Source organism: Centropristis striata, chromosome 21 (assembly GCF_030273125.1).
Source record: "Centropristis striata isolate RG_2023a ecotype Rhode Island chromosome 21, C.striata_1.0, whole genome shotgun sequence".
Classification (NCBI taxonomy): domain Eukaryota; kingdom Metazoa; phylum Chordata; class Actinopteri; order Perciformes; family Serranidae; genus Centropristis; species Centropristis striata.
Window position 1 is genome coordinate 26,345,741 of NC_081537.1, and position 24,645 is coordinate 26,370,385.

The window sequence follows — 24,645 nt, forward strand, 5'->3', positions numbered from 1 at the left end:
CCTCTCTGACATAGCCACTTGGATGAAGGCACATCACCTCCAGCTGAACCTTTCAAAAACTGAACTGCTGGTCCTCCCTGCTAAACCTACATAAACCACAACATCAACATCAAAATTGACTCCCTGTGTCTTGCCCCCACCAGGGTGGTGAGAAACTTAGGCCGTGATGATTGATGACCAACTCACCTTTTCCAGTCATGTCGCCTCAGTTACCCGGTCATGCCGCTTTGCACTTTACAACATCAGAAAAATCAGACCTTACCTAACTCAACATGCCACTCAACTCTTGACACAAGCTGTTGTCATCTCAAACCTTGACTACTGTAACGCCCTCCTGACAGGCCTGCCAGCCTGCACAACAAAACTGCTTCAGATGATCCAGAACGCGGCGGCGGGCCTGGTCTACAACCAGCCAAAAAGGTCACATGTCACTCCGTTGCTACCTGTTGCAGCCCGCATCAAATTCGAATCTCTAATGCTGGCCTATAAAGTTGTCTCCGGTACTGCTCCTACCTACCTGAACGCCCTGATTCAGACATATGCTACCTCACGACCGTTGCACTCTTCCAATGAACGGAGCCTGGCTCTACCCCCCGTTGGTCCAAGGCAATCCAGACTCTTTGCATTTCTTGTTCCCCGTTGGTGGAACACACTACCAGTTCCAACCAGAGCAGGGGCGTCCCTCTCTACCTTTAAAAAACTCCTGAAGACCCATCTCTTCAGAGAGCATCTTCTCTCCTAGCACCACACAAGAATTGTCACTAGCACTTATTGATGCACTAATAGCTCTTATTGCACTATACCTTGAATGTTTGATTTTATTCTTCATGTAAATCGCTTTGGATAAAAGCGTCTGCCAAATGATTAAATGTAAATTCAGCAGCTGATCATAAACAAAGCAGCATGGCTAATTATGCACATCGTCTCCGCTGGTCATAAACATTGTGATCGTGAATTAACCGGCATCGCTAACTGTGTACAGAGTGTCCGGTGCTCATTGTAAACAAACAGAGATCACTAAGTGAACACCTCCTGCAGCAGCAGCAAATACACACTGTACTGCTACAGAGCTAACTGTCTAGCCTATTAACAATTTGCAGGCTGGACGCTAAGGGGCTAACATCCCCTCCAGCTCTGCAGCTGGGAGAGACTGCTGCAGGAGGACTTGTGCCACTTCGACTCGTTCTTACTCTTCTTAAAGAGTCGCGGGGGCCGGTGGCTCATTAAGAAGAGTAAGAACGAGTCTGGCGCATGTTGTTGTGGTGTCGAATACTTCATCACATCCTGCTTAGCGATCTATCCAATCAGCAACCAGGCTTTTTTCAGTGGAGAAGAATGGCCCTGCTCTTCAACAGGGCCAAAAAAATCCCGTCAAAAGACCGCTCCGGGCGGCTCATATTCAAATTAGGCCGTTTCGGTGAGTGAGACCCGCCTCATTTCCGATTGGGCGGTAGTGGAAACCCTCTTATTTATTTAAATAACACATTAACTCCTTGAATCCCACAATCCCGCCTGGTTTGAAAAGTATGTTTTCTTTTACAGAAGAACAGAACAGAAACTATCGTCAGAGTTTGAATTTTACGAGTCTTTGAACGGATGATCGGTTACGAATGTTTCTGTTAACCCAAACAAAGCTTAAAATTGTGATATTTTTTCAAAATCACTCTTCATGTCCCATTTAAAACATGTAAAAAAATAAAGCAATTACACTAATTAGAATACACTAATTGCACACCTCAGCGACACTGTAACGCCATGATTGATTGTACTGAGACGAACAGCCACGTGATATTGACTGAAAATTTGAAAATGGGACTCTGTCTCGACGTGATGGGGATGTGAATCCTCACAGTTTAAGTGTTGAGTAGATGTTACCTGGCGAGCAGAGAGAACAGGACCGGCACCAGCGCCTGAGCTCTCTTCAGCTTCTTCTTGTGCTGCAGCAGCTCCAGGATCAGAGTGACTCTCCGCCACGACACGGCGCCGCCCTCTGTGCCGCCGTCAGTGGCGTCCTGAGGCTTCCTGATCAGAGAAATAACAGAGAGTAAAGACGCCTGTACACAGACCTGACTGATGATTTTAAAGTGAAATCAAACGTCACCTCTGAGACATCCTGCTCCGCCGGCTCTGCTGCACCGTCACGCTCACTTTGGGTTTCTCTGGAGGAGCGAGCTCATTGGCCACCAGCTGAGCGTCGACAGCGAGCTGTCACAAAGAAAACAGAGTCAGAGGATGGTCAGGAATTCTTCTTTTAAAGATTCAACACAACATTTCACAGAAGGAAAAGCTATAGTTAACCGCCTCACCGCTTTAAAGACGCTGCTGATGGTGTTCGCCACCAGAGGGCTCCTGCTCGCCACCACCACGTCAAACATCACCGACAGCAGCTTCTGCTGCACCGCCTCGTCTCCCAGCGCCGAGAAGAACGGCTTCGTGATCTGAGGAGGGACGAGGAGATGACGTCAGCGACGGAGAACAAGGCAAAATGACAAATCTTTAGTGCGCGCACACACTTCATCACAGCAGAGACTGTGGGAAGGTATAATCCTGGGTTTTAATCCTGGACTCAACTCTGATCCTGTTTTAAAGATCAGTTTAAACCCTGGTCTTAACCAGAGTTTATACCTGCTTTGGATAAACCTGGTACATTTAAACTATGTATAGTCGTCTTAAACCTGTTTTTTTGTCTTGTAATCCTAGTTTTAAATTCATTTCTAACCTGGTTAGATACCTTGATTTAACAGTTTTTATTCCTTGTTTAATACATTTACCCCTGTTTAACCCTGATATAGTTCCAGGTTAAATCCTGTTTTCATAATCCCAGATCTGACCCTGTTTTAAGTCTGGTCCCAGGTAATCCTGACCTGTTCCAGGGCGCTGATCTGGCAACTGGGGATGTCGGGGTGCGGCTGGGTCGAGGTCTTCAGAGCTCTGATGAACAGGTCCAGACAGTTCTGGTCCTGGACCAGCAAGGGGGCCGACGCCTCGTTGTACTTCCCCAGGACGAGGTGGATGAGCTGGGCCTCAGCCCGCAGCAGGGTGGGGGCGTCGGGGCCACTCTGCTCCAGGAGGCGATCCAGAACCGGCAGCAGGACAGACAGGACAGCCTGAGGAGAGGGGGTGTGGTCAGACGGTGTGCGGATGAGACTGAAGCGTGCAGGTGTGTTCCCGCCCTCACCTGTCCGTTGACGTCGCTCAGCGCTCGCAGCAGGACGCCGGCACCGTACGACGGGCAGCTGGGAGCCTGAACGCTCTGCAGCAGCTGCTGCATCGATGCCTGTAGCTTCTTCTTCTGCTGAGACTTCACCTTCACACACTCGCACTCCTCGTGGAGCACGCCGAGAGCCTGCAGGGGGAGCGCACACAATTAATTAACCTGATAAATAAATAATATTATTATAATAATATATATATATATAATATATTTTTTAAATTAAATTACAGATAAAAAAGCTAACCATCTTATGTTTTCTTTATTCTTATTTTATGGTTAAAAACTTTTGATTTTACTTTGCTGCAAAAACTTTTTATCATGAATGAATTAAAACTTAAAATAAATAAACTCCAACGAATAGTGAAGCTAACTAAAATAAGTGAAAAAAACACAAATGATACATTATCATCAACTTTGATATAATGAAAAAGAATACACTGATTAAAATTTTTTCCCTGTAAAATAAAGAGAAGAAAATAAAGGAAAGCTGTTTCTAACCTTTAAAAAGTAAATATTATTTAAATTAGGTGTCAAAGACATAAATTGAAATAACACTTGAAATAAATACATTTTAAGATCTGAGATTTCTGGTGAAATTCTTAAAAAATATTTAGTTCATATAATATAGTGCTCTGTAATAGTGCTCACCTGGCTCAGGTAGGACGGGTCAGCGACGATCTCCTCGGAGGTCTTCAGAAGCCTCTCTGTGATTGGCTTGAAGGGACCAGAGTCGACTCCTGATAGGCTCTGTAGAGCGGCCAGCGCCGCCCTGCGGACCTCTCGAACCAGAGAGGTGAGACAGCCGAGCAGAGACGGGACCACTGAGGGACAGACAGGTGTTCTGAATGTTAGCTTAGCATGTTAGCATGTTGCTGAACCCAGAGTGTCCCTTTAATGAAGTTTCTCACCAGGTGAGTCGGCAGCGACCAGCTGCTGCAGCACAGCCGCCGGCTGGGCGTTTAGCAGAGCTGCACCCATGTACAGAGCCTGAGTCTGCAGGACGGCGCCCACCTTCACGTCCAGCTGGTCGCCATGGTTACTGCTGTACCCCCACAGCACGCACAGGAAGCGGAAGAGCATCAGCGGCTCGCGCAGGTGAACCTGGAGGACACAGAGATGGAACAGTTAATTTTATATTTTTCATTTAGTTATTATAACGCCTCAACAGGAAGTGACCTCAAACATGGATTTTTATTTTATGTTTTACTTTTATTTATTTCATGTATTATTACAGCTTGCCAGGAAGTGACTTCATACTTGGATTCTTATTTCATTTTTTATCTATTATAACATCTCATCAGAAAGTGACGTAGTAAATATATTTTTTTTCATTACTTTTATTAATTTATTTTTATTTATTATTACACCTCAATAGCAAGTGACCTCATATTGATTTCTTTATTTTTTCTTTCTTTTATTCAACAGGAAGTCACTTTAAAACCTGGATTTTTTTTCTATTATTAGATCTCAACATACCTGTTTATTTTTTTTATTTTTATTACACCTGAACAGGAAGTGACGTCATACCTGTATGAGCAGCTTCATTAAGTCTCTGAAGCTGCCAGCCGCCAGCCCCTCGCCAGCGCCGCTCATGATGACACTGAAGAGGCGGCAGGTGAGCCCGAGGTAACAGCAGGTGTTTGTGTCCAGCTTCTCTGGGTTCCACCACACCTCACCTGTAAACAAACAACACAACACAGTGTGAGCGTGTCCCCAGCTGAGCTCACGGCTGCCACACGTCAGGACGGTCACTGACCTCTAAAGGAAGCGTCGGGACACTGGAGCGAGGAGACGAAGTCCCTGAGCAGCGAGATGAGGACGAAGCTGAACTCTCTGTCCAGACGGCGCCCTGGCTGCTGCTCGCACCCGCTCAGGAACACGGCGAGTGCTTCAGAGAAGGAGGAGGGCATGACGGTGACAGAGCGCTCAGCTTCCTGTTCAAACACATGGAGTCATTATTCAGTTTAGTTATTTTAGCTTTTGGCAGCTTTCATCCTTCATAGACTGATGCAAATAAAACATAACCAGGGCTGCAAGCAGCAGTGAATCAGATATCAGACATTGAAAATGTCATGTAAATCAGATGAAGTTTGTAGTATGAGGCTGATTTCAAGCCCGACAGCTGTGCCAAATTTCGTTCGTTTTCGAGTAGCCCAAGCACCTAATTTTTTCCTCCAAAGTAATAAAATAAAAAAAAGAATCCTTGTGGATACAATAGGTCCCTCACTAACTGAGTCAGTGCTCGGGCCCCAATAACACATGCAAATACAGTTAAAAAGACAAAAGAAAACCATTTTAATCATGTCCAACACAAATGTCAAACACAAATTAACCCATTTAAGCCGGGAAAGCATTACCGCATTTCTACCATTAAAACCGGGGGCGCTCTTGCGTTATTCTACCATTAAAGCCGGGAAGATACGTCGCTTTGTAGTTTTTTCCACCTATTTTCGGTCTCTTGGCCAATGAAATGCATCAGAATACATGTGGGAGTGTCGCAATGCAACATGGGACTTTTCCAGAACTGAAATCATGGCAGAAGACGACTATAGTGGAAGGAGCTCAGATATAACAGCTATGAGCTCTCAAATACTTTTAAAATACTATTTCTATCTGCTACAGAGGCTATATATATATATATATATATATATATATATATATATATAAATCAAACTGCTGCTTGGTTGTTTAATTTAAAATATCTCACACTTAAATCAAACTTAAATTTTCCTTAATCATGTATTTCCATTTTATATGTTTATCTTACTTACGGCCTTACTTCTTTTTTTTTTTTTTTTTAGATATTTTTTTGGCCATTTTTCAAGGCTTTATTGATAGTGAGACAGATAGAAAGGGGGTGACAGAGGGGAGGACATGCGGCAAAGGGAGCTCAGGCCGGATTCGAAACCGGCTCCGCCGCAGCGAGGACTGTAGCCTCTGCACATGGGGCGCCTGTGTAACCCACTACGCTACGGACCACCCCACGGCCTTACTTCTTTATCACTCTTAATTCAAAACATAAATCTTTAAGGTTTTGTCAGGATGTCCAACCTGAGCGTCAGCGGCGGCAGCGTGTCTGACGACCTCCAGCAGGGGCGTCTCCAGCAGCGTGTAGACCCTCTGAGCGGTGAGGAGGTGCTGCGTCCCGCTCAGCTCGCCGAGACTGAGCAGCAGAGTCCGGGTCAGCACCAGGAAGGAGGCCCTCGATCTGAGGGCGGAGCCTCGCTGCTGCTCCACCAACAGACACAGCTTCTCCAGCTGAACCAAACACACACACACACACACACACACACACACACACACACACACACACACACACACACACACACACACACACACACACACACACACACACACACACACACACACACACACACACACACACACACACACACACACACACACACACACACACACACACACACACATTAATCTGCCGTTGACAATAGTCCCCCACAAACTCACTATCTCAGAACAGCGTGAGATTTTTTTTTCCAACTTCTCCGAATAAATTTAAATTAATTGAAGTAATAAAACAATATTTAAATTAATCTTATTTACAAAATGAATAAAAATAGGTGTCAGTTGCAGCTCAAGTTACAGACATTTAATTAATATTAATAATTTTCTTATTGTATCCATCCACAACATAATAAGACACTCTTTCTGATGAAAAAAAGGTTTAAAAAACAGAAATAAAATTGAAAAAAAAAAATTACAATAATAATAATAATACCGTAATTGAAAAAAAAATAGATACAATTTGAGAAAGAATAAAACGGAATAATGGGCCGGTGTAATAAGTTACATATTTCTGGTCAGAATAAATCTGCTTTGCTTCTTCTAACTCAAAAATGAGAAAATAAAATGAGAACAGATTGACTTTCTCTGACTCGACCGTGTTACTTGGAGATGTAAACAAACACTCACAGCGTCCCGTTTTGAAAAGTGCTCCATGTTCGCCAGGTTCCTGGTCAGCGTGGAGACGAGATGCTCATTGGCCAAACCTACAAAGTCGGATTCAGAGCTCCTCTTCATCATCGCCTCCAACTCTGTGAGGACACAGTAAATACAGGTTCAGGATGAAGAAACAGTCCCACACAGAACCGCCAAAATAAAACACAACTTGTTTAGAATAAACAAACCATATAAAACTGTTCACAGCTAATGTTCTTGGATTATCTTGAAAAAGGAAAACACGGAAAAAACGTCTATTAAAGTTTGGTATTAAAACAGGCAAATCTTATATTGCATAATGGATAATTAATACATGAACATTGAACGTTTTGATATTATCGTTCCTGAAATATTCCAGCACTCATTATTTACAACCCAAATTTTTACAGTGATTAATAAATCATGTGTGACCACTACTTTCAATAAATAATAAAACTGATAAACTTCAGTGTTTTGTAAATATATACAGTTTTTTCTGTTTTTGACACTGCATCAAATTTTCGGGGGGGAATTAGAGTTCTAATTAACCCTCTGAACCCCAAAAAATTATGTTGTTTTTTTTTTACAAAAAAATATCGCCCAAAATCCACTGATTATTGTGGAAAGAAACTGTAAAAACAGACAATATAGTCAGAGTTTTAACTTTCCGATGGCTCTTACGGATGATCAGTTCTGAGCGTTTTCATTAGAAGAGTAACAAACAAAGCTTAAAATTGTGAGACTTGTGTCAAAATCTCTTTATTCTACATGCTCCGTTTAAAAAGTGTCCAAAAATAAAGCGTTTGCACTAAAAGGTTCCTGTTTAAACATTAAATTCTGCTCCTCAGCGACACTGTGAAAACATGATTGATTCTGCTGAGACGAACAGTCTGTGAAAATCTGTTTACACAGAGCAGAGAGGAGAGGACAGGAGAGGCTGGAAACATGGAAATAGTTCAATATGTAGAATATGTGGAGCAAACTTTTTTTTCCAACATTCATGACACTTGGAAAAGTTTTTTATGATTTATGTCATTATGACAGTTATTCTACACAAAAGACATGTTTGAGTGGCTCCCACTTCTAGCCATGATTGTGCTGGTTCCAATGGCGCTGCAGGACTTTATTTCATTAAGATTTTAGGTATTGCAGTGAAAAAAATGGCCACAGTGAGTAAGATATGAGCTGAAACTGCATGTTGGGGTTCAGAGGGTTAAAGGTCATTGAAGTCGTTAACCTTGAGCCCAGTTGAGGGTGAGCGGGTGTTGGGCGATGAAGGAGGATCGGGCGATGCAGGCGGCGAGGCGGAGCTGGGCTGAGGAGGTGATCACCAGGAAGGGCAGCAGCTTCCAGGCCGCCCTCTGCAGCAGCTCGCCGTCGCCCTTTCCCAGCCGGGGGTCGGACAGTAAACGCACCGCCTCTGTCAGCACGGGCAGCCTGCAGGAGACGACACCGAGCTCAGAGTTACTGACGACACATGAAGGCAAATTTTAACCTGCAATAATAGAATCTTTTTGGGGAAGTAGAAATAATAATAATAATCGTGCATTAACAATAACTACCAACTCCTGATATAATCAAACAAGAAAGGTGTAATATTAATGAAAAGATGCAGATTTTTTTTATTCAGATCTAAATTATAAAACAAAAGTATTTAAATGAAAATAAGTGATTAAAACGAGCCGAAAGCAAGAATCCTGAACACGCATTTATTATTAATATTATTTTATTTTTAGTTATTTTAAATTTCTCACTACACACAATGTTTAATTTTAAACACAAAACTGCTGATAACGTTTCTGATATTTTCTTTTATTTATGATATGGTGAAAATATGGAGATATGATAAGATTAAGTCATATGTTACAACACAAACTGGGCAACATCTAATCAAATAAACAGCTAAAGTTACATCTCCATTACATGCATCCTCAGTGTCCTCATTTATATATTTATATCCATCAACACATGATAAGACACTCTTTCTGATAAAAGGCCTTTAAATTAGGGCCGGGACTTTAACACGTTAATTAAGCCTCAAGTATCACCTCAATGCAAAACATATAGCAGCTAGCGGCTAGTGTGGTAGCTAGCGTGGATTGTGTTTTACTTAAAAAACCAAAGTATTGTAGTTTACAGAAGGTCTACCTACCTATAGGCTACCTGAATTTATGAAATGTACTATATTTCTAAATATGCTATTGCTACACTTAATGGCAAAAATTGCACTGGTCTGTTGGACGTGAACAAAAATAAACAATATTTTTGCTGCTTAAGCTTATGTATTCAGTCATTATTCAATAGTATAAAAAATTACTTCTCACTGTTCTCAGGTCAAATATTTATATGCGATTAAAATGCGATTAATTTCGATTAATTAATTACAAAGCCTCTAATTAATTAGATTAATTTTTTAATCGAGTCTCTGCCCTACTTTAAATGTGAAACATAAAATTAGGAAAAATCTAAAGAGAAAAAAAATGTAATGAATAAATGATTTTAATAAAAATTAAAATTGAAATTAATAATTAATAAGAAAAATAACATTTGAGAAAAAATAATGTGTGCGTGTAGCTCACTGACCACTTCTCAGCCGTGGACGGTTCCACTCTGTGCAGCAGTGACAGTAAACCCGACACGGAGTCCTCGGGGTCCAAAACATCCAGCAGCACCTGAACACAAGACAGTGAGCAGCAGTGAGTGCCGTGCTGAGCGACCTGCAGGTGGCGCTGCAGCTTCGCCTCATGCACATCTCGACTACATCCACCATCTCACTGACCTCCAGGACTTTGAGAGCGGCGGCCACGACCTCCGGCACGTCATCGTTCAGCCGGTCCATGACGGCGTCTTTCAGGAAGCCTTCGTCAAAACTCTGCAGCTGCTGAGAGGAACAAAAAACATATTAAATGAATGTTAAAAGAAGAAGAGGCTTGAAAGTGGACCTTTATTGAACATGATTCTATATATTTTAATAGTGATGCAAAACAGTGAAATTAACATGAAAAAGGCTAATACTAATGAATTTTGTAATCATTAATAATATTCTTTGTCTCATTTCTATTTTGGATGATAATCTTGTTGCATGTTGTGGTACTACAGTTCCCATAATGCTTTGGGGGATGTAAACGGAATGGATAACATTCAGTGAGTCACGATGTAGGCAACAACTTGAGCCCCGTTTACATGGATTAACGCATGGGTGTCAAACTCGCGGCCCATGGGCTGATTGCGGCCCTCGTGACGATATTTTGTGGCCCCCACCTTGATATGAAAGATTAATGTGAGTTTTATATAAATGGCACTTTACCGTGTTGTGTGTGGAAGGATCCTTTAATTACTTTTTTTTGTGTAATTTTGTGTCTTTTTTTAATAATTGTGTGTCTTTTTTAATAATTTTGTGTCTTTTTAAAATAATTTTGTGTCTTTTTTAAGTAATTTACTTTTTAGGTAATTTGACTTTGAGACCCCTGGATTAAAGTAAAGAAAAATCTTTTGACTGACATTTTATTCACGCTACAGCCAAGTCACGTGCAGTGTGAAACATGTTCCAGGTTACTTGACACCTGCTTAAGAAATACTAATGCATAAGAATTCAGCACCAAATGCAGCCATCACATTGAAATGCTTAACCAATATTGTTTTACAGGAGGAGGATTTTAAACAGTTGTTCTATTGCATCTTGCTTTTTTTTTTGTCCTTTCAATTATTATTTTTTTCTTCGCAAAGCTTGTCTTTACTCTCTAATATAATCAAGCATCTACATAACTTTTCATAACTGTTTTTATTTTCCTTATTATTTCAAGTAAACCTCTATAGTGCTTTGTTTTATTTAAAAAATTAACAACAAACAGAACAAGCATCAAACCAACATCACCAACTTCGCGATCTACGGTCTGCTATTTCTGTGGACTCTTTTAAAAATCACCCTAAGACCACATATCTTTTTAGACAGCCATTTGGATGACCACCATGCACTGTACATATTATTTTAGAATTTTTATGTTTCATTGTGTTTTAATTGTGTTTTAACTGTGTTCAAATTGTATTTTTCTTATCTTGTTTCTTTCTTTTTATCTTCTGTAAAGCACTTTGTGATTTTATCTGTGAAAAGTGCTTTATAAATAAACTTTACTTACTTATTGACTTACTAGAGTTTAGCATTATTGTCAATAAATCTGACGATGACCCAAATTATAATGTGCCCACAGACCGGCTTGTCAACATGTGTAGTTACAGTAGAATGATGACAGAGACTAACTGCTACACTGTGAACAAACTACTTCTATAGTTTGTTTTATTTAAAATATTGCTGATGCCTTTTTTCTGTCTGTGCCACAAGTGTAATACATTTTGATATTTTTTGTTGTTGTTTGAGGTTTTAAAAAAGTGTTAATGTACTTTAGGGTAAAGGCAAAGATTTACAGTTAAAGTCAAGGGTTTGAGCTTTTAAATGTTTTTTTATAGATAGATAGATAGATAGATAGATAGATAGATAGATATACTTTATTTATCCCAAGCTGGGAAATTATTTCATGTCTCTAAATAATATGACTTGATGATTTTATAAGAAATAGATTATTTAGGAAATGTCGACATTTTGTGCAGTTTTCCAGGTGTCAGGAGGTTGTTTTGAGACAATGCTGAAGTTTTAGAGGGAGTTTTCCAAGGAGGATTTAGATCTTAATGCATTAAAATTAATCTAATTAATTAGAGGCTTTGTAATTAATTAATCGAAATTAATCGCATTTTAATCGCATATAAATATTTGACCTGAGAACAGTGACTGAATACATAAGCTTAAGCAACAAAAATATTGTTCATTTTTGTTCAAGTCCAACAGATCAATGCAATTTTTGCCATTAAGAGTAGCAATAGCATATTTAGAAATATAGTACATTTCATAAATTCAGGTAGCCTATAGGTAGGTAGACCTTCTGTAAACTAGAATACTTTGGTTTTTTAAGTAAAACACAATCCACGCTAGCTACCACACTAGGCGCTAGCTGCTATATGTTTAGCATTGAGGTGATACTTGAGGCTCGATGTGCTGCGGTGATATGCGAATTCCTTGTTGCATAGCAACACAACCATGCTCTTATCGACGCTTCCATCCGTTGGTTTTTAGTAACTAAATGTCCCATCATCCATGGGGCAAACCAAAGCGTCTCATCAGCTTCTTCCTTCATGTTCACTGTGGTTTGTTGTTGTCTGAACTCATGAACGCTAGTTGGTGCTCCAGTATAATCGGTCCTCCTGAAACTCATCCAGTGAGAAACGTTCCGCGGTGCAAAAATAAGTGTGATTAAAATGTGTCAATTTTTTTACGCGTTAATTTTTGTGTAATTAATTCATCTTAATTAACGCGTTAAAGTCCCTGCCCTAGTTAAAATGTATAATATCAGCAGTTTGAAAGAGATCAACCAAAGAAATAGTTTTCTGACTAAATAAAGCCTAAACTTAATCTAGAATACAATGAAGTTTTATACCTATGTGAGTTTGAAAAAAAAGTGTTTTCTCCAGGGAGGTGAAGCTTGAAACAGGAGAGCGGCTGTGGACGGGGTCTGTACATGTAAAACAACGGCGGTGGGTATTTGGTGGCGTGTTCCTTTCCTTTACTGCAGCTGGAAACAGGAAGTGAACTCTGCTGCCGTACCTGTGTGGAGGTGATGACGGCCATCAGGTGCTCGACGGCCGAGACTCTGACCGAAGGCTGCGGGTGTTTCAGACTGAGCAGCAGCGACGTGTCCGAGTCGCCCATTATCTGAATATACATAAACGTACATAATATTTATTCGGAACGTATCAAACATTATTTAATAATTTACGAATAACTCTTATTATTAGTTCACCTGGAATTTTCCGCTGCTCATGGACAAAGACAGGAACTGGTGGAAGAGACGTTTCTGCTCGCTGCTGCTGATGTCGGTCACATGGCTTGCGAGGACGCCGTCCAGAGCGCCACAGTACCTGAGGGAGCGCGCACACACACACACACACACACACACACACACACACACACACACACACACACACAGTAGGGTTGTCAAAAGTATCAATACTCCAAAAAGTATTGATAGTAAAACGTTGTATCCGTATACGATGCTCATTTTCAAAAGTATCGATACACCTACACCCTTTACAGCGAGTTTCGATTATTTATAGTTATTTTATACAGTCTATGGTTTCGACAGGTTAGTGTCTTTCGTTTCAAACGTACCTATTACTGATGTTATCGTGTCCGGTGGCCCGCATTAATGTTGGCCGTGTTATTATTAGCCATTAGCCGCAGCTAGCAATTAAAGGCTGACGTCACGTTAATGATTATAAACAACGTAAATAAATAAATCAGGCACGTAGTATGCCCATATTGCGTTAATTGACAGTGTCAGTATACATAAGCATAGGGTTAATAAGTTTACATAAATGTTGGTGACTGAAAAGTGTTATTTTCTCTCTTGAAGTACCAGAATGAAGCAGAGAAAAGTCGACCTGCAACCAAACAGCAACACACACAGCAGACTCTAGCGTCTGTGTTTGACCAACAACGAAAATATGATGCCAAGTCCCCAGAAGCTAGAGTGCAGAATAGAGGACAATGCACTTTCTGAACACTGTGTGATTGAATGATTCTGTGCACTTTTCAGTTTCAGACTTTTTTTTGTAACAGGTGCAGCTGCTGAGAATACAGCATAAGCATTTCAACAGTGTAATGTTCATGTTAACTGGTTTGGCTAGTGTCATTTAGTTTATTGTTGTGTGTAAAGCATAGCCAAGGAAGGAACACAGTTATTGTTTTGTTTTTTTATCAAGCTTGCCTAATATTGTGCACAGCATACAACCTCAAAATATTGTTCTAATTGTTATTGTTTATTGTATTTATTTATTTTTTGCACTACCTCAGACCTGAAGCTTGTTATCATAGTTGCAGTTTCTTTTTGCACAACTGTTTTTTATTATAAATATTTAACCTGTGGTTCTGTTCATTTTTGCATGTTGCATTTTTCTTGTTAATAAAAATATTTCTGTTAAATTTTGGGGTCTTTGTTTTTATCCTGGTGGTATCGAAAATGGTATCGAGTATCGAATATTTTCCTGAGTATCGGTGTGGAGTTGAAAATCTTATAATCGTTACAACCCTAACACACACACACACACACACACACACACAGCTGATGCTAACACCAGCTGCTTGTACAGGACGGCGTTTACTCTTTGGACTGCTGTGTTTTCTGTGTGACGGTGTTCTCCTCACCTGGACTCCAACAGTCGAACCAGAGGGAGAAGGCGGCGGTCGAGGGCCGCCATGTTTTCAGCCGAGAGTTCGGTCTGACTGAGATACTCGTCGAGCAGAAACCTGCAGGAGGAACACGAGAGAGACACACACAGAGGAGACGACTTCCTGTTCAGGTGAAACTATCTTTACAAACACAGTGCTGTGAATAAGCATTAAAGGCACTTTTTCACTTTAGAAGCTGACTTTTTGTCACAGAAAAATAAATGTTTCTAAACTTCTTAACACAAAAGGGTTAAATATGGAAGACAGCAGCTGGTTAGGAAAAAAAATGTCATAAATACAATTGATAAACAAATGAATGCCCGATTAAATGCACTAAAAAAAACCTGACAACTTTGACAAAGTGATATCTCAGTTTACGTTTTTTTTTCAACAATTATTTTTTTTATTTCTATTTTATTTATTTTTAATGGATTTAAAATATATATTTTTTACTTATTTTATATAAATAAATACATTTTATTTATTTTATATTGATAATCTTTGTTATTTTTCAATGTTTTGTTTGATCTACTTTTTATATATAGCTGATCCTATTTGCTTTTTTTTACATTCTTTTTAAGTGTATACTTATTTATATTATATTTAACTTTTTTTATTACTTTTTTCCCTTTTGTTTTTTCAGTTAAATCACAATTAAGGTTTTTTTTCATCTACTGTTAAAAAATAAACCGTTTTTGTAAATGTAATCTAAATTATGCAAGAATTTCTTTCAACTAATAAAGTTCAATAAATGCATGACGTTCCAAAAATAGGTATTTGTCCTAAAATATATAATAAATCGTAGTGATCTTCATCATAAAATGATCAAAAAAATAGGAGAAAAAAGATTAATAATATTAAAAATTATACATTTTTAAAAAAGCATCTAAATAAATATGATTCATTCTATATAAAAATTAGATCAAACTAAATATTTAAAAAAATTAAGATTATCGAGACGATTCAAAAACTAAAAGTAAAGAGTTAACAGTAATATAAAAACAACAACAACAACAACAAAAAACAATAAGTAGTCATAAGGGCACAATAACTTCGCTACGGATCATAAAGTTTAATCTGAATTTATGTATCTTTGAGATATTAACAGTTTCTTGAGCGTTAAATGAAGTCATGAGATGAAGCAGCTTTGAGAAAGAGTGAAAAGTTTAAATGTGTTGGAGAGTTTACCGAGCCACAGTTTGGTCGAGGCCTCTGGTCAGAGGAACGTTCTGCAGGATGGACTCCAACACGGCCAGCTCGTCCGTCTGCGTCTCACCTGACACGGAGAACAAGTCAGTGTGTCTCGATGTTGTAATCATAAAAATTATTCTACATGTCGTCACACTGTTAAAATAATCGCCTAAGTCATTTTTTTTTGTGCCTAAATCATCTCCTCATGACACCGGCCACCTCTGGTAAAATCACCTACATCCTCAGTTGATCAGATCATGTGATTTTACCCCTTTAAGATAATGGCCTATGTCAAGTGTGTGACTTAAGCAGATTTATTATGCCTAAGACAAAATAAAATGTGACTTAGGCAAATTTTTGAACATGCCTTTGTGACTTAAGCAAGATATGGTAACACTTTATTTTGAAGGTGTCTACATAAGAGTGACATGAGCGTGTCATAAACATGACATGGGATGTGTCATGAACATTAATGACACTTTGAAGTAACATTAGTGCTCATGACACTTGTCATGTCATGTTTCTGACAGGCTTGTGTGACTCTTATGTAGACACCTTCAAAATAAAGTGTCACCATATCTTGCTTGAGTCACAAAGGCATGTTCAAAAAATTGCTTAAGTCATTTATTTCTCTTAAGTTACATAATTTACACACAGTGTTATTACTATGCCAATAGCCATCCTTTGTTACATCCTTTTTGAGTGAAATGATCAATAAATGTCATGTTTTACACTTTTGGGGAAGTTTTTTGTGTTTCATGCAAAACTTGGAAAAATGAGTTAGGCGATGATTTTAACAGTGTGACGATGTAGAGCGTACACTTTGTAACAATCAAGAAAACATTAAATCTGCAGCTTCTCCAGGGTAGTTTGGCATGTAAAAGATGAAGTTGAAATGAGTTCGGCGATTATTTTAACAGGGTGACGACGTGGTTCCAGTTCTCACCTGAGCTGCAGGTGAACGCTGCGTGGACCAGGTGAGGCAGCAGGTAGCGCAGCAGAGGACTGACATCGTGAGCCGCCGCCATCGGCTGCAGCGTGGACGCCAGCGCCGGCATCGAGCTCAGCCGGCTGAAGGCTCTGAGGGCGAACACACGGGAAGACACAGGTGAGAAGAGCGGCGTCAAACAAACGCCACAGACAGACTTGGTGATGGAGTCAGGTGAGAGCAGGCGGGCGTGTCTGACGCCCTCTGCAGGTGCGCGGCGGTCCTACCGAGGCCCAGCGGCGCCCTCCTTCTGGTTCTGCAGCAGCACGACGAGGCAGCCCAGCCCCTCCTTGGCCAGCACGGGCTCTTTGAGCAGAGACTTGCTGACGTGAGCGGCAAGCGTGTCGACCAGACTCGCCTCCATCACCACCTTCACCGCCAGCTGGCACACGATCATGTAGGTGGCGGCTTTGTAGTCCGTCAGCGGCGACTTCAGACCCTGCGGGGGTGGCGTCATCACAGCAGAGCATTGTTACTAATATCCAGACACTCCAGAGTTACGAGAAACTTTAAACGTGTTTTCTGACAAAACTCTTCATATTAAATGTCTGAACATGAGACATTTTAACGCCGGTGTAACGGAGTTAATAAGAAATTTGATTCCACTTGCCGTATAAAAACTCATCTCTCAACACTCACACTTGTTTGTCCCATAGTAATTAAACGCAGCGCCCCTGTGGTTTAGGGTCGTGGACCCCGGGGGGGCAGCAACAGTCGGACCTTCGTGGCTCCCTGATGTGCATGTGTGTGTGAGAGAGCAAAAACCTGACTGACTGTACAATTAATTCCTGTGCCAGTGTCCGAAATAAACGGCTGGATGACAAATGAGATGGTCGCCTTCGTCTCGTCTCACCATAAATTAACAACAACAACGCCAGAGAGAGTACCGAGCCGCTACACCGCCGCTGTTTGTTCGCCGCTTCTCCATCTGAAGTCATATGTATGTTTATGTACATGTTATTGCCTGTTAAGCATCTTTGGGTGTCTTGAAAAGCGCAATACAAATTAAATGTATAATTTAGTAGATTGATCAATAAAATGTCTGAAAATAGAGAAAAGTGATTGTCGCAGGGTCTCTTAGTCCAAGGTGATGTCTTTAAATGTTTTTTTTGTCCAAAACCCAAAGACATTCAGTTTAGTTAGTTTGGATTACCATAAATAAAGTAATCTGTTACATTCCTGTTTGTTCGCTGGCTGCAAATCTGAAACATGACACGTACCTTCTGAACGTACGGCAGCAGCTTGGAAATGATGGCGTCAGAAACTTTGTCCACCGCGTCCAGAGCGGGGACGATGGTGGAGGCGTAGAAGGAGAAGATGACTCGCAGCTGAGAGCAACTTCCAGAGTGTGCTGAGTACGCCTGAAGAAGAAGAAGAAGAAGAAGAAGAAGAAGAAGAAGAAGAAGAAGAAGAAGAAGAAGAAATAAATACAATGTTGAGGTACTTGTGTACTTCTCTTTTAGTATTTCCTTTATATGCTACTTTGTACTTCTACTCAAACAAAATAGATTTTACTGCACATAAAAAAGGAAGAACAAAAATCACAATATGCTGACATTACATGGACGGCCTTGGTTGAATACAAATAAATCATAAAATAATAGTTGCAAGAATAAATTAATATTCAAAGCAAAAAAATAAATAAATCACAGGAGAATTACATAGGAAAGTCAATAATTATTTAAAAGGGTGAAAAAATTAGGGGGGAAAAAATGCCACATTTTATTAATTGATTATAAATTGATTAACGTAATGTTATTCAATTATTGAGTTTTTCAGTTTGGCATATATTCACAGATAAATAATGGTGACGAGAGGAATGTGCAAAGAGGGAGACAGAATGAAAACAAAGAAGTAAAATCCTAAACAAATTCATTCATAAATGGTATGATATATGATTACGATATTAAATAATAATTGTAATAATATATTAATTAAAAAAAAGTGTAATGGCTCTCTGTCGCTACCTGGATGGACTTGGTGACCATGGTGCAGATGAAGTCCATGAAGCTCAGGTCTGTGTAGCAGTGAGTGATCAGTGTTGCTCTGGACAGCGGCACGCCGGGTTTCTACGTGAAACAGCAACGACACGTTCACAGGGAGCACTTCATTTAATAATGACATATTGTACATTTATATATATACATATTGTATAAGTGTTGAGGGCGGGACCTGCAGGCCGTGCAGCCAGTTCCAGCGGCTCGTGGCGTCTTTGATCTTGAGGAGCTGCAGGACTCTGACGAACACGTTGGTGTCGTGGTACGGCAGCGCGCACGCCAACAGGCTGTCGCTGTTATACAGCTGGATGTGGAAGCTGCAACACAATGAGACACAGCCACTTAAGTTTTTATTGATCATTTTTTGCAACTATTAACCCATTTAAGCCGGGAAAGCATTACCGCATTTCTACCATTAAAACCGGGGGCGCTGTTGCGTTATTCTACCATTAACCCCTTAACGCCTGAATTTATATAGCTGTATATAAAAAAATGTTTTATGTGTGTTTTTGCCTTTAAGTAGATGGTAAATAATGTTGAGATTATTAATTTCACTTTTGCACAAAAAATAAATAGAAATTTTGGTATGTTGCAAATTTGCGACAGCAGGCATAATGGTCAATAATAGGATAACAATAACACAGTAATATAACAGTGAAAAAACAATGTTTTATTTATTCACCCTCGTTTATTTATATAAACCTGCAACAGCAGGTATTCAACCGGCATTGGGGGAATGCAGACGCTATCTCGGCTGGTTGACTGAGTCAAACGGTTTGTCGCATATTTGCGACAGCAGGCGTTAAGGGGTTAAAGCCGGGAAAGCGGATACGTTGTTTTGTAGTATTTTCCACCTACTTTCCGTATCTTGGCCAATGAAATGTATCAGAATACACGTGGGAGTGTCGCAATGCAACATGGGACTTTTCCAGAACTGAAATCATGGCGGAAGACGACTATAGTGGAGGAGCTCAGATATAACAGCTATGAGGGGGCACGGTGGCGCAGTTGGTAGCGCTCTCGGCTCACAGCTAGAAGGCAAAAGGGCCTTTCTGTGTGGAGTTTGCATGTTCTCCCCGTGTCCCCCGAGGATCCCCTTACAGGGACCTCTCTCTCACAAAAACATGCATTGATCCTGGTCGCTATAGTGCCTCCCTCTGGTTGGTCGGGGCGCCTGATGGGGGGAGAGGAACCGTTGGGAATAACGTGATCCTCCCACGCGCTACGTCCGACCGGGGAATCTCCCTGTCAGGTGTCAAGAAGCGGCCTGCTAACTCTGCATGTATCGGAGGAAGCATGTGACAGTTCAGGGCTCTCCCCAGGCCGACAGGGACGAGGTAGCGCCCCCAAGATCATGACGTAGGACAGATTGGGTGATAAATAAAATGGGTTACAAAATCGTGGAATAAAAATGTTGAAAAAAAAAAAGATATAACAGCTATAAGCTCTCAAATACTTTTTGAATTTCATTTCTATCTGCTACAGAGGCTGAAAAATCGATTATTTAGTAGGAAGCGCTGACGCTTCTGTTGAATATCCAGAAAAATTTCAGGTTTTAGGGGGTTATTTTAAAATATTCCAGAGGTTTTACAGACATTTTTTCCAGGCGTTTTAGGCCTAAATGGGTTAAAACAAATACAAGCAAACCAAACACAAAGCTGCCTTGGGAGTGCACACTATTCTTACAATCTTTTAGAATAGTTTATCTTTCAATTATTATTCCAGTCCAGTATCAGCGTTTATAGTCCTGTATAGGGTCCATTTTTCCCATTTCCTGTCCAGTTGTGCTTCCTGCAGCCTCAATATATGTGTCAATTTTTCCATTAAAGAGATTTCTTCCACAATAATTATCCATTGATCCTTCGTTGGTGGTGTTTCCTTTCCCCAGTTCCTAGTGATGGCTTTCTTGCCTGCCACCAGAAGCACTTTGATCAGAGTTTCAACATGAGTGATATCAATCTCTTCTGTGAATTTACATCAATAAAGCACTAAACAAGTCTGAGGCACTCCATACCCTAATATTTGCTGTAACACTCTACATACTATTTGACACAACAGATGTTCAGTCTGAGGCACTGATCAGACTTTCACAGGAAGATAATAATAAAAACAAAATTTAAAAAGAAATACACAAATACATTTAAAAATATGAATAAAATTAATAAGGTAAAATTCAGTAGTAAAATTAAAATATGTGACTTAAATGAAAATGACATTAAATGTATTAAAAGTGATATTAAAATTCAGCAATAATCTCTTGATAAGATGTGACATAAAATTATTTTTTAACTGCTAATTTGTTTATTTCATTTTGTATTAATTCTTTATTCATTAAATATACCAAACATAATATCAAAAATAACTGGAGGCATTGTTTTGTTGTAATCATTATGACACACCACATCATGACTAACAGCCACAGAATATGAATAATGAAGAAGAAATGCAAAAAAGATGCTTGGGAGAATGCAATTGGAACACAATTAATACATAAAATACTTTAGAAATGTATAGAAAAATAAAATTGAAAATTGAAAAGACTTAATAAATATATAAATTGAAAATTAAAAAGGAAAGTACATAAACAAGGGAATTAAAACAAAGTTAATGAATTATTGTCTACATTTCTTTTATGATTATTTTTGGTACGTTCATTCATTTATTTATTTGGCAGCTCTCATCATCCACTCTAATGTGGTCATAGATGCACTAAAACTTGAATAAATAAAACTGAAAATATCTGATCAGAGAAAAAAAACACAATTAAAACATGATATTTGATGCCAGCTATCAGCATTGTAAACTTTTTAATACTCTGAGCTTTAGACACATTTGGATCAGTGATAAGAAGGAGAAAGGTCTGACACTCTGCTTTAGTGTTGATCTTTAACTACTATAAATATCAGTTAAAAAAAGCTGCAGGAGACTTCACGTACCGGTGAACGAGCCACTCGATGCACTTGTGAGCCGGTTTGAGGAGGAAGTACGGGCAGAGGCGGGCGAGGAAGAGCGAGATGCCGGCATCCAGCTTCTCGTTGACCTCTTTGGATTGGACGCTGCGCTCCAGCGTCAATGAGGCTCGGCTGAAAAGCGTGTCCTGGAACTCCAGGAAGGCCGGTTCGATTCCCAGCAGCTCCTCCAGCCCCGTGCAGCCTTGGAGGGGGGAGGACAGACAGAGGGGAATAATATTACAATTAATGTAGGCATTAATAAATTAGTCAAATGTGGAACAAATATGTTTCTGTTTTGCATGTTCATAGGAAAAAAATACAGAAATAAATACATTTGGGGATTAAATGCAAAGGAAAAATAACATGCATGCATGCACAAATAAATAAATAAATAAATAAATAAAAACTAAAAAAATTCAAAGTGCAAAAAAACTCAATACATTTAGAAATTCATATTTAAAAAAATAGGAAGGTATATAAATAGTTGAGTTCTTAAAAAAGAAAATACTTAAAGAAGGGAATTAAAAAGCAATAAAGAAAAACATACAGAAATATGTATGTTTTTCAAAGAAATTATTGGGAATTGCAGAGGAAAAATGATGAATAAATAATTAAATAAATACAGTTCAGAAATGAATATTTAATTGCCAAAAATGCAAAATAAATTAAAACCCACATCGGTCAACACATAAAGCAGCAAATTAAAAGAGAAATATCACTTTATCGGCCAGGACTCACCGAGGGCATAGAAGGTGCTTCTGTCCATGGCAGCAGCATCTTTGGGGTCGAAGAGGAGCGAGGCGACTTCTCTCCGGGTCAGAAGGTTCGGGTCGCTCTGAGGCAGCGCGAGCCTCTTCAGCTGGTGAGCCAATGACGTCATGATGATGTTTCTTAATCTGATGGAGACACAAAACGTTACACTCACATTCCTCTCATCTTATGTTCTTGTGCAATACTAAAAACAATTCAAGTGCAATAATTACATTTAATCTAAGTTTGCAATTACATTAATTCTAATGAAAAGAATACATCCATTTTAGAACATTTTTACTTGTACTAGTGCAATAAATACTCTTGATCCAGGGCAATAATTACATCATACTAGTGCAATCGTTATTTTTATTTTGAGCATAAATACTATTATTTTAGAGCAATCATTCTATTTATGGTTCAATACTTTACATTTATACTCTAGGGAAATACATACATTCATACAAGTCCATAAATGGGAATTTATTCTGTTGCAGTAATTCTATTTGCTGTCATGCAATAAAAGCAAATGACGTAAGAAGCATTTAAAAAAAAAAAAGGCAACAATTTACTTTTTTAACAGGTAGATAAATATGTAATTATTTGAATGTGTTATCGCCAAATTCTAAACGGGATCTTCTGGTTAAAGAAAAAGTCTAAACTCCATTTCATGTCGTCACACTGTTAAAATAATCATTAATATAATGTATAATATTATATTATAATAAGTCATTTTTTGTCAAAATTGTTATTTTTTCCTAAATCATCTCCTCATGACGCCGGCCACCTCTGGTAAAATCACCTACATCCTCAGTTGATCAGATCATGTGATTTTATCCCTTTAAGATAATGGCCTATGTCAAGTGTGTGACTTAAGCGGATTTATTATGCCTAAGTCAAAATAAAATGCCTTTGTGCCTTTGTGACTTAAGCAAGATACGGTAACACTTTATTTTGAAGGTGTCTACATAAGAAATATGACATGGGATGTGTCATGAACATTAATAACACTTTGAAGTAACATTAATGCTCATGATACTTGTCATGTCATGTTTCTGACAGGCTTGTGTGACTCTTATGTAGACACCTTCAAAATAAAGTTTTACCATATCTTGCTTAAGTCACAAAGGCATGTTCAAAAAATTGCCTACGTCATTTATTTCTCATAAGTTACATAATTGACACACAGTGTTATTACTATGCCAATAGCCATCCTTTGTTACATCCTTTTTGAGTGAAATAATCAATAAATGTCATATGTTACACTTTTGGTGAAGTTTTTTGTGTTTCATGCAAAACTTGAAAAAATGAGTTAGGCGATTATTTTAACAGGGTGACGATGTAGAGCGTGCATCAAGATAACATTAAATCTGCAGTTTCTCCAGGGTAGTTTGGCATGTAAAAGATGAGGCGAGAACATGGTCTCATTAATTGCTGCATTATTCAGATAATAATCCAGTGTAGTAGCTGCAGCCAGAGAACAGTCTTCTCATACAGTATTTAAGTTTTAACCGTATTTCTTCGTGCAACACTGTGTTAATTAACGCTGCCAGACAGCAGTCTTTTTTATTAAACGTATTCACAAAACTAGTTATTTTACTCTACCTAGTTATACTAAATGAGTGCTGATGTTAGCTCGTTAAGCTAACTTGCCGACTTCTGACTTCTCAAACGTGGAAGAAACGAAACTAAATGTCTCACGACCAACGAACATGAACTAAAACACGTCGGAAAAAGTTCACAACGTTATTGAATTAACTCGGATCATTTAAAAGTTATTAAAAACTCTGACCTGTTTTCTGTAAGTCGGTAAAACACATGGATACACGTTGTTGACTTGTGAGGCGACCTCGTTGTGATTCTTCATCCGGGTCACGTCACGTCGAGTACTAGCCAATCACAGCATAGTAGGGCGGGACGATGAGGTCAAGACTACGAGCCAATCACAGCACGGTTGAAAAGAATAAAGTAAAAATAAATACGGTATACAAATAATAACAGAAACTATAAATAACAACAAAATAAAGAAAATGAATGCTATATGTATTAATTTGTATTATTCCACTAAAAATAACAAAAAATAAATGTAGATATGAATTAAATGATCAAATGTGAGGAACTCTGACATTTCTGTCTTCTTTTGCTTATACATTTACATAGCTTTGTATTAACTGACCTATTTATTTACTTTCCTGGTTATTTTTCCCTCATAAGTTTTTATCTATATAAATAAAAATGGATATCATACAACAGATGAGCACCTCAAAACTCTATTTAAGCACAGTCGTTGAGTAAAAGTACTTACACTGATTATCATTTTTATTTTAATTCAATTCTGATTC

The 24,645-nt window shown here is 39.0% G+C and overlaps 1 protein-coding gene across 2 annotated transcripts in view; it reads right to left on the reverse strand.

Moving 5' to 3' along the window:
- heatr1 (HEAT repeat containing 1) overlaps positions 1 to 24,235 on the reverse strand; it is a 39,928-nt gene extending 15,693 nt beyond the window's left edge. The window contains exons 1-26 of one of the 2 annotated variants that reach the window (XM_059324194.1): positions 24,096 to 24,235; positions 22,292 to 22,449; positions 21,539 to 21,755; positions 18,778 to 18,919; positions 18,573 to 18,674; positions 17,826 to 17,966; positions 16,833 to 17,044; positions 16,564 to 16,697; positions 15,615 to 15,702; positions 14,403 to 14,504; positions 13,000 to 13,117; positions 12,804 to 12,911; positions 9,930 to 10,028; positions 9,734 to 9,822; positions 8,388 to 8,587; positions 7,145 to 7,266; positions 6,266 to 6,472; positions 4,971 to 5,148; positions 4,742 to 4,890; positions 4,123 to 4,315; positions 3,863 to 4,035; positions 3,179 to 3,346; positions 2,865 to 3,107; positions 2,307 to 2,438; positions 2,102 to 2,205; positions 1,876 to 2,022 (exon numbers count right to left, since the gene is read on the reverse strand). In XM_059324194.1, the coding sequence (XP_059180177.1) occupies positions 1,876 to 2,022; positions 2,102 to 2,205; positions 2,307 to 2,438; positions 2,865 to 3,107; positions 3,179 to 3,346; positions 3,863 to 4,035; positions 4,123 to 4,315; positions 4,742 to 4,890; positions 4,971 to 5,148; positions 6,266 to 6,472; positions 7,145 to 7,266; positions 8,388 to 8,587; positions 9,734 to 9,822; positions 9,930 to 10,028; positions 12,804 to 12,911; positions 13,000 to 13,117; positions 14,403 to 14,504; positions 15,615 to 15,702; positions 16,564 to 16,697; positions 16,833 to 17,044; positions 17,826 to 17,966; positions 18,573 to 18,674; positions 18,778 to 18,919; positions 21,539 to 21,755; positions 22,292 to 22,433 (3,710 nt within the window). In that variant the 5' untranslated portion in view covers positions 22,434 to 22,449; positions 24,096 to 24,235. Of the gene's footprint in view, positions 1 to 1,875; positions 2,023 to 2,101; positions 2,206 to 2,306; positions 2,439 to 2,864; positions 3,108 to 3,178; positions 3,347 to 3,862; positions 4,036 to 4,122; positions 4,316 to 4,741; positions 4,891 to 4,970; positions 5,149 to 6,265; positions 6,473 to 7,144; positions 7,267 to 8,387; positions 8,588 to 9,733; positions 9,823 to 9,929; positions 10,032 to 12,803; positions 12,912 to 12,999; positions 13,118 to 14,402; positions 14,505 to 15,614; positions 15,703 to 16,563; positions 16,698 to 16,832; positions 17,045 to 17,825; positions 17,967 to 18,572; positions 18,675 to 18,777; positions 18,920 to 21,538; positions 21,756 to 22,291; positions 22,450 to 24,095 lie in introns of both variants that reach the window. The other variant, XM_059324193.1, reaches the window with a different exon arrangement.
- Between the last annotated feature and the right edge of the window lie 410 nt (positions 24,236 to 24,645).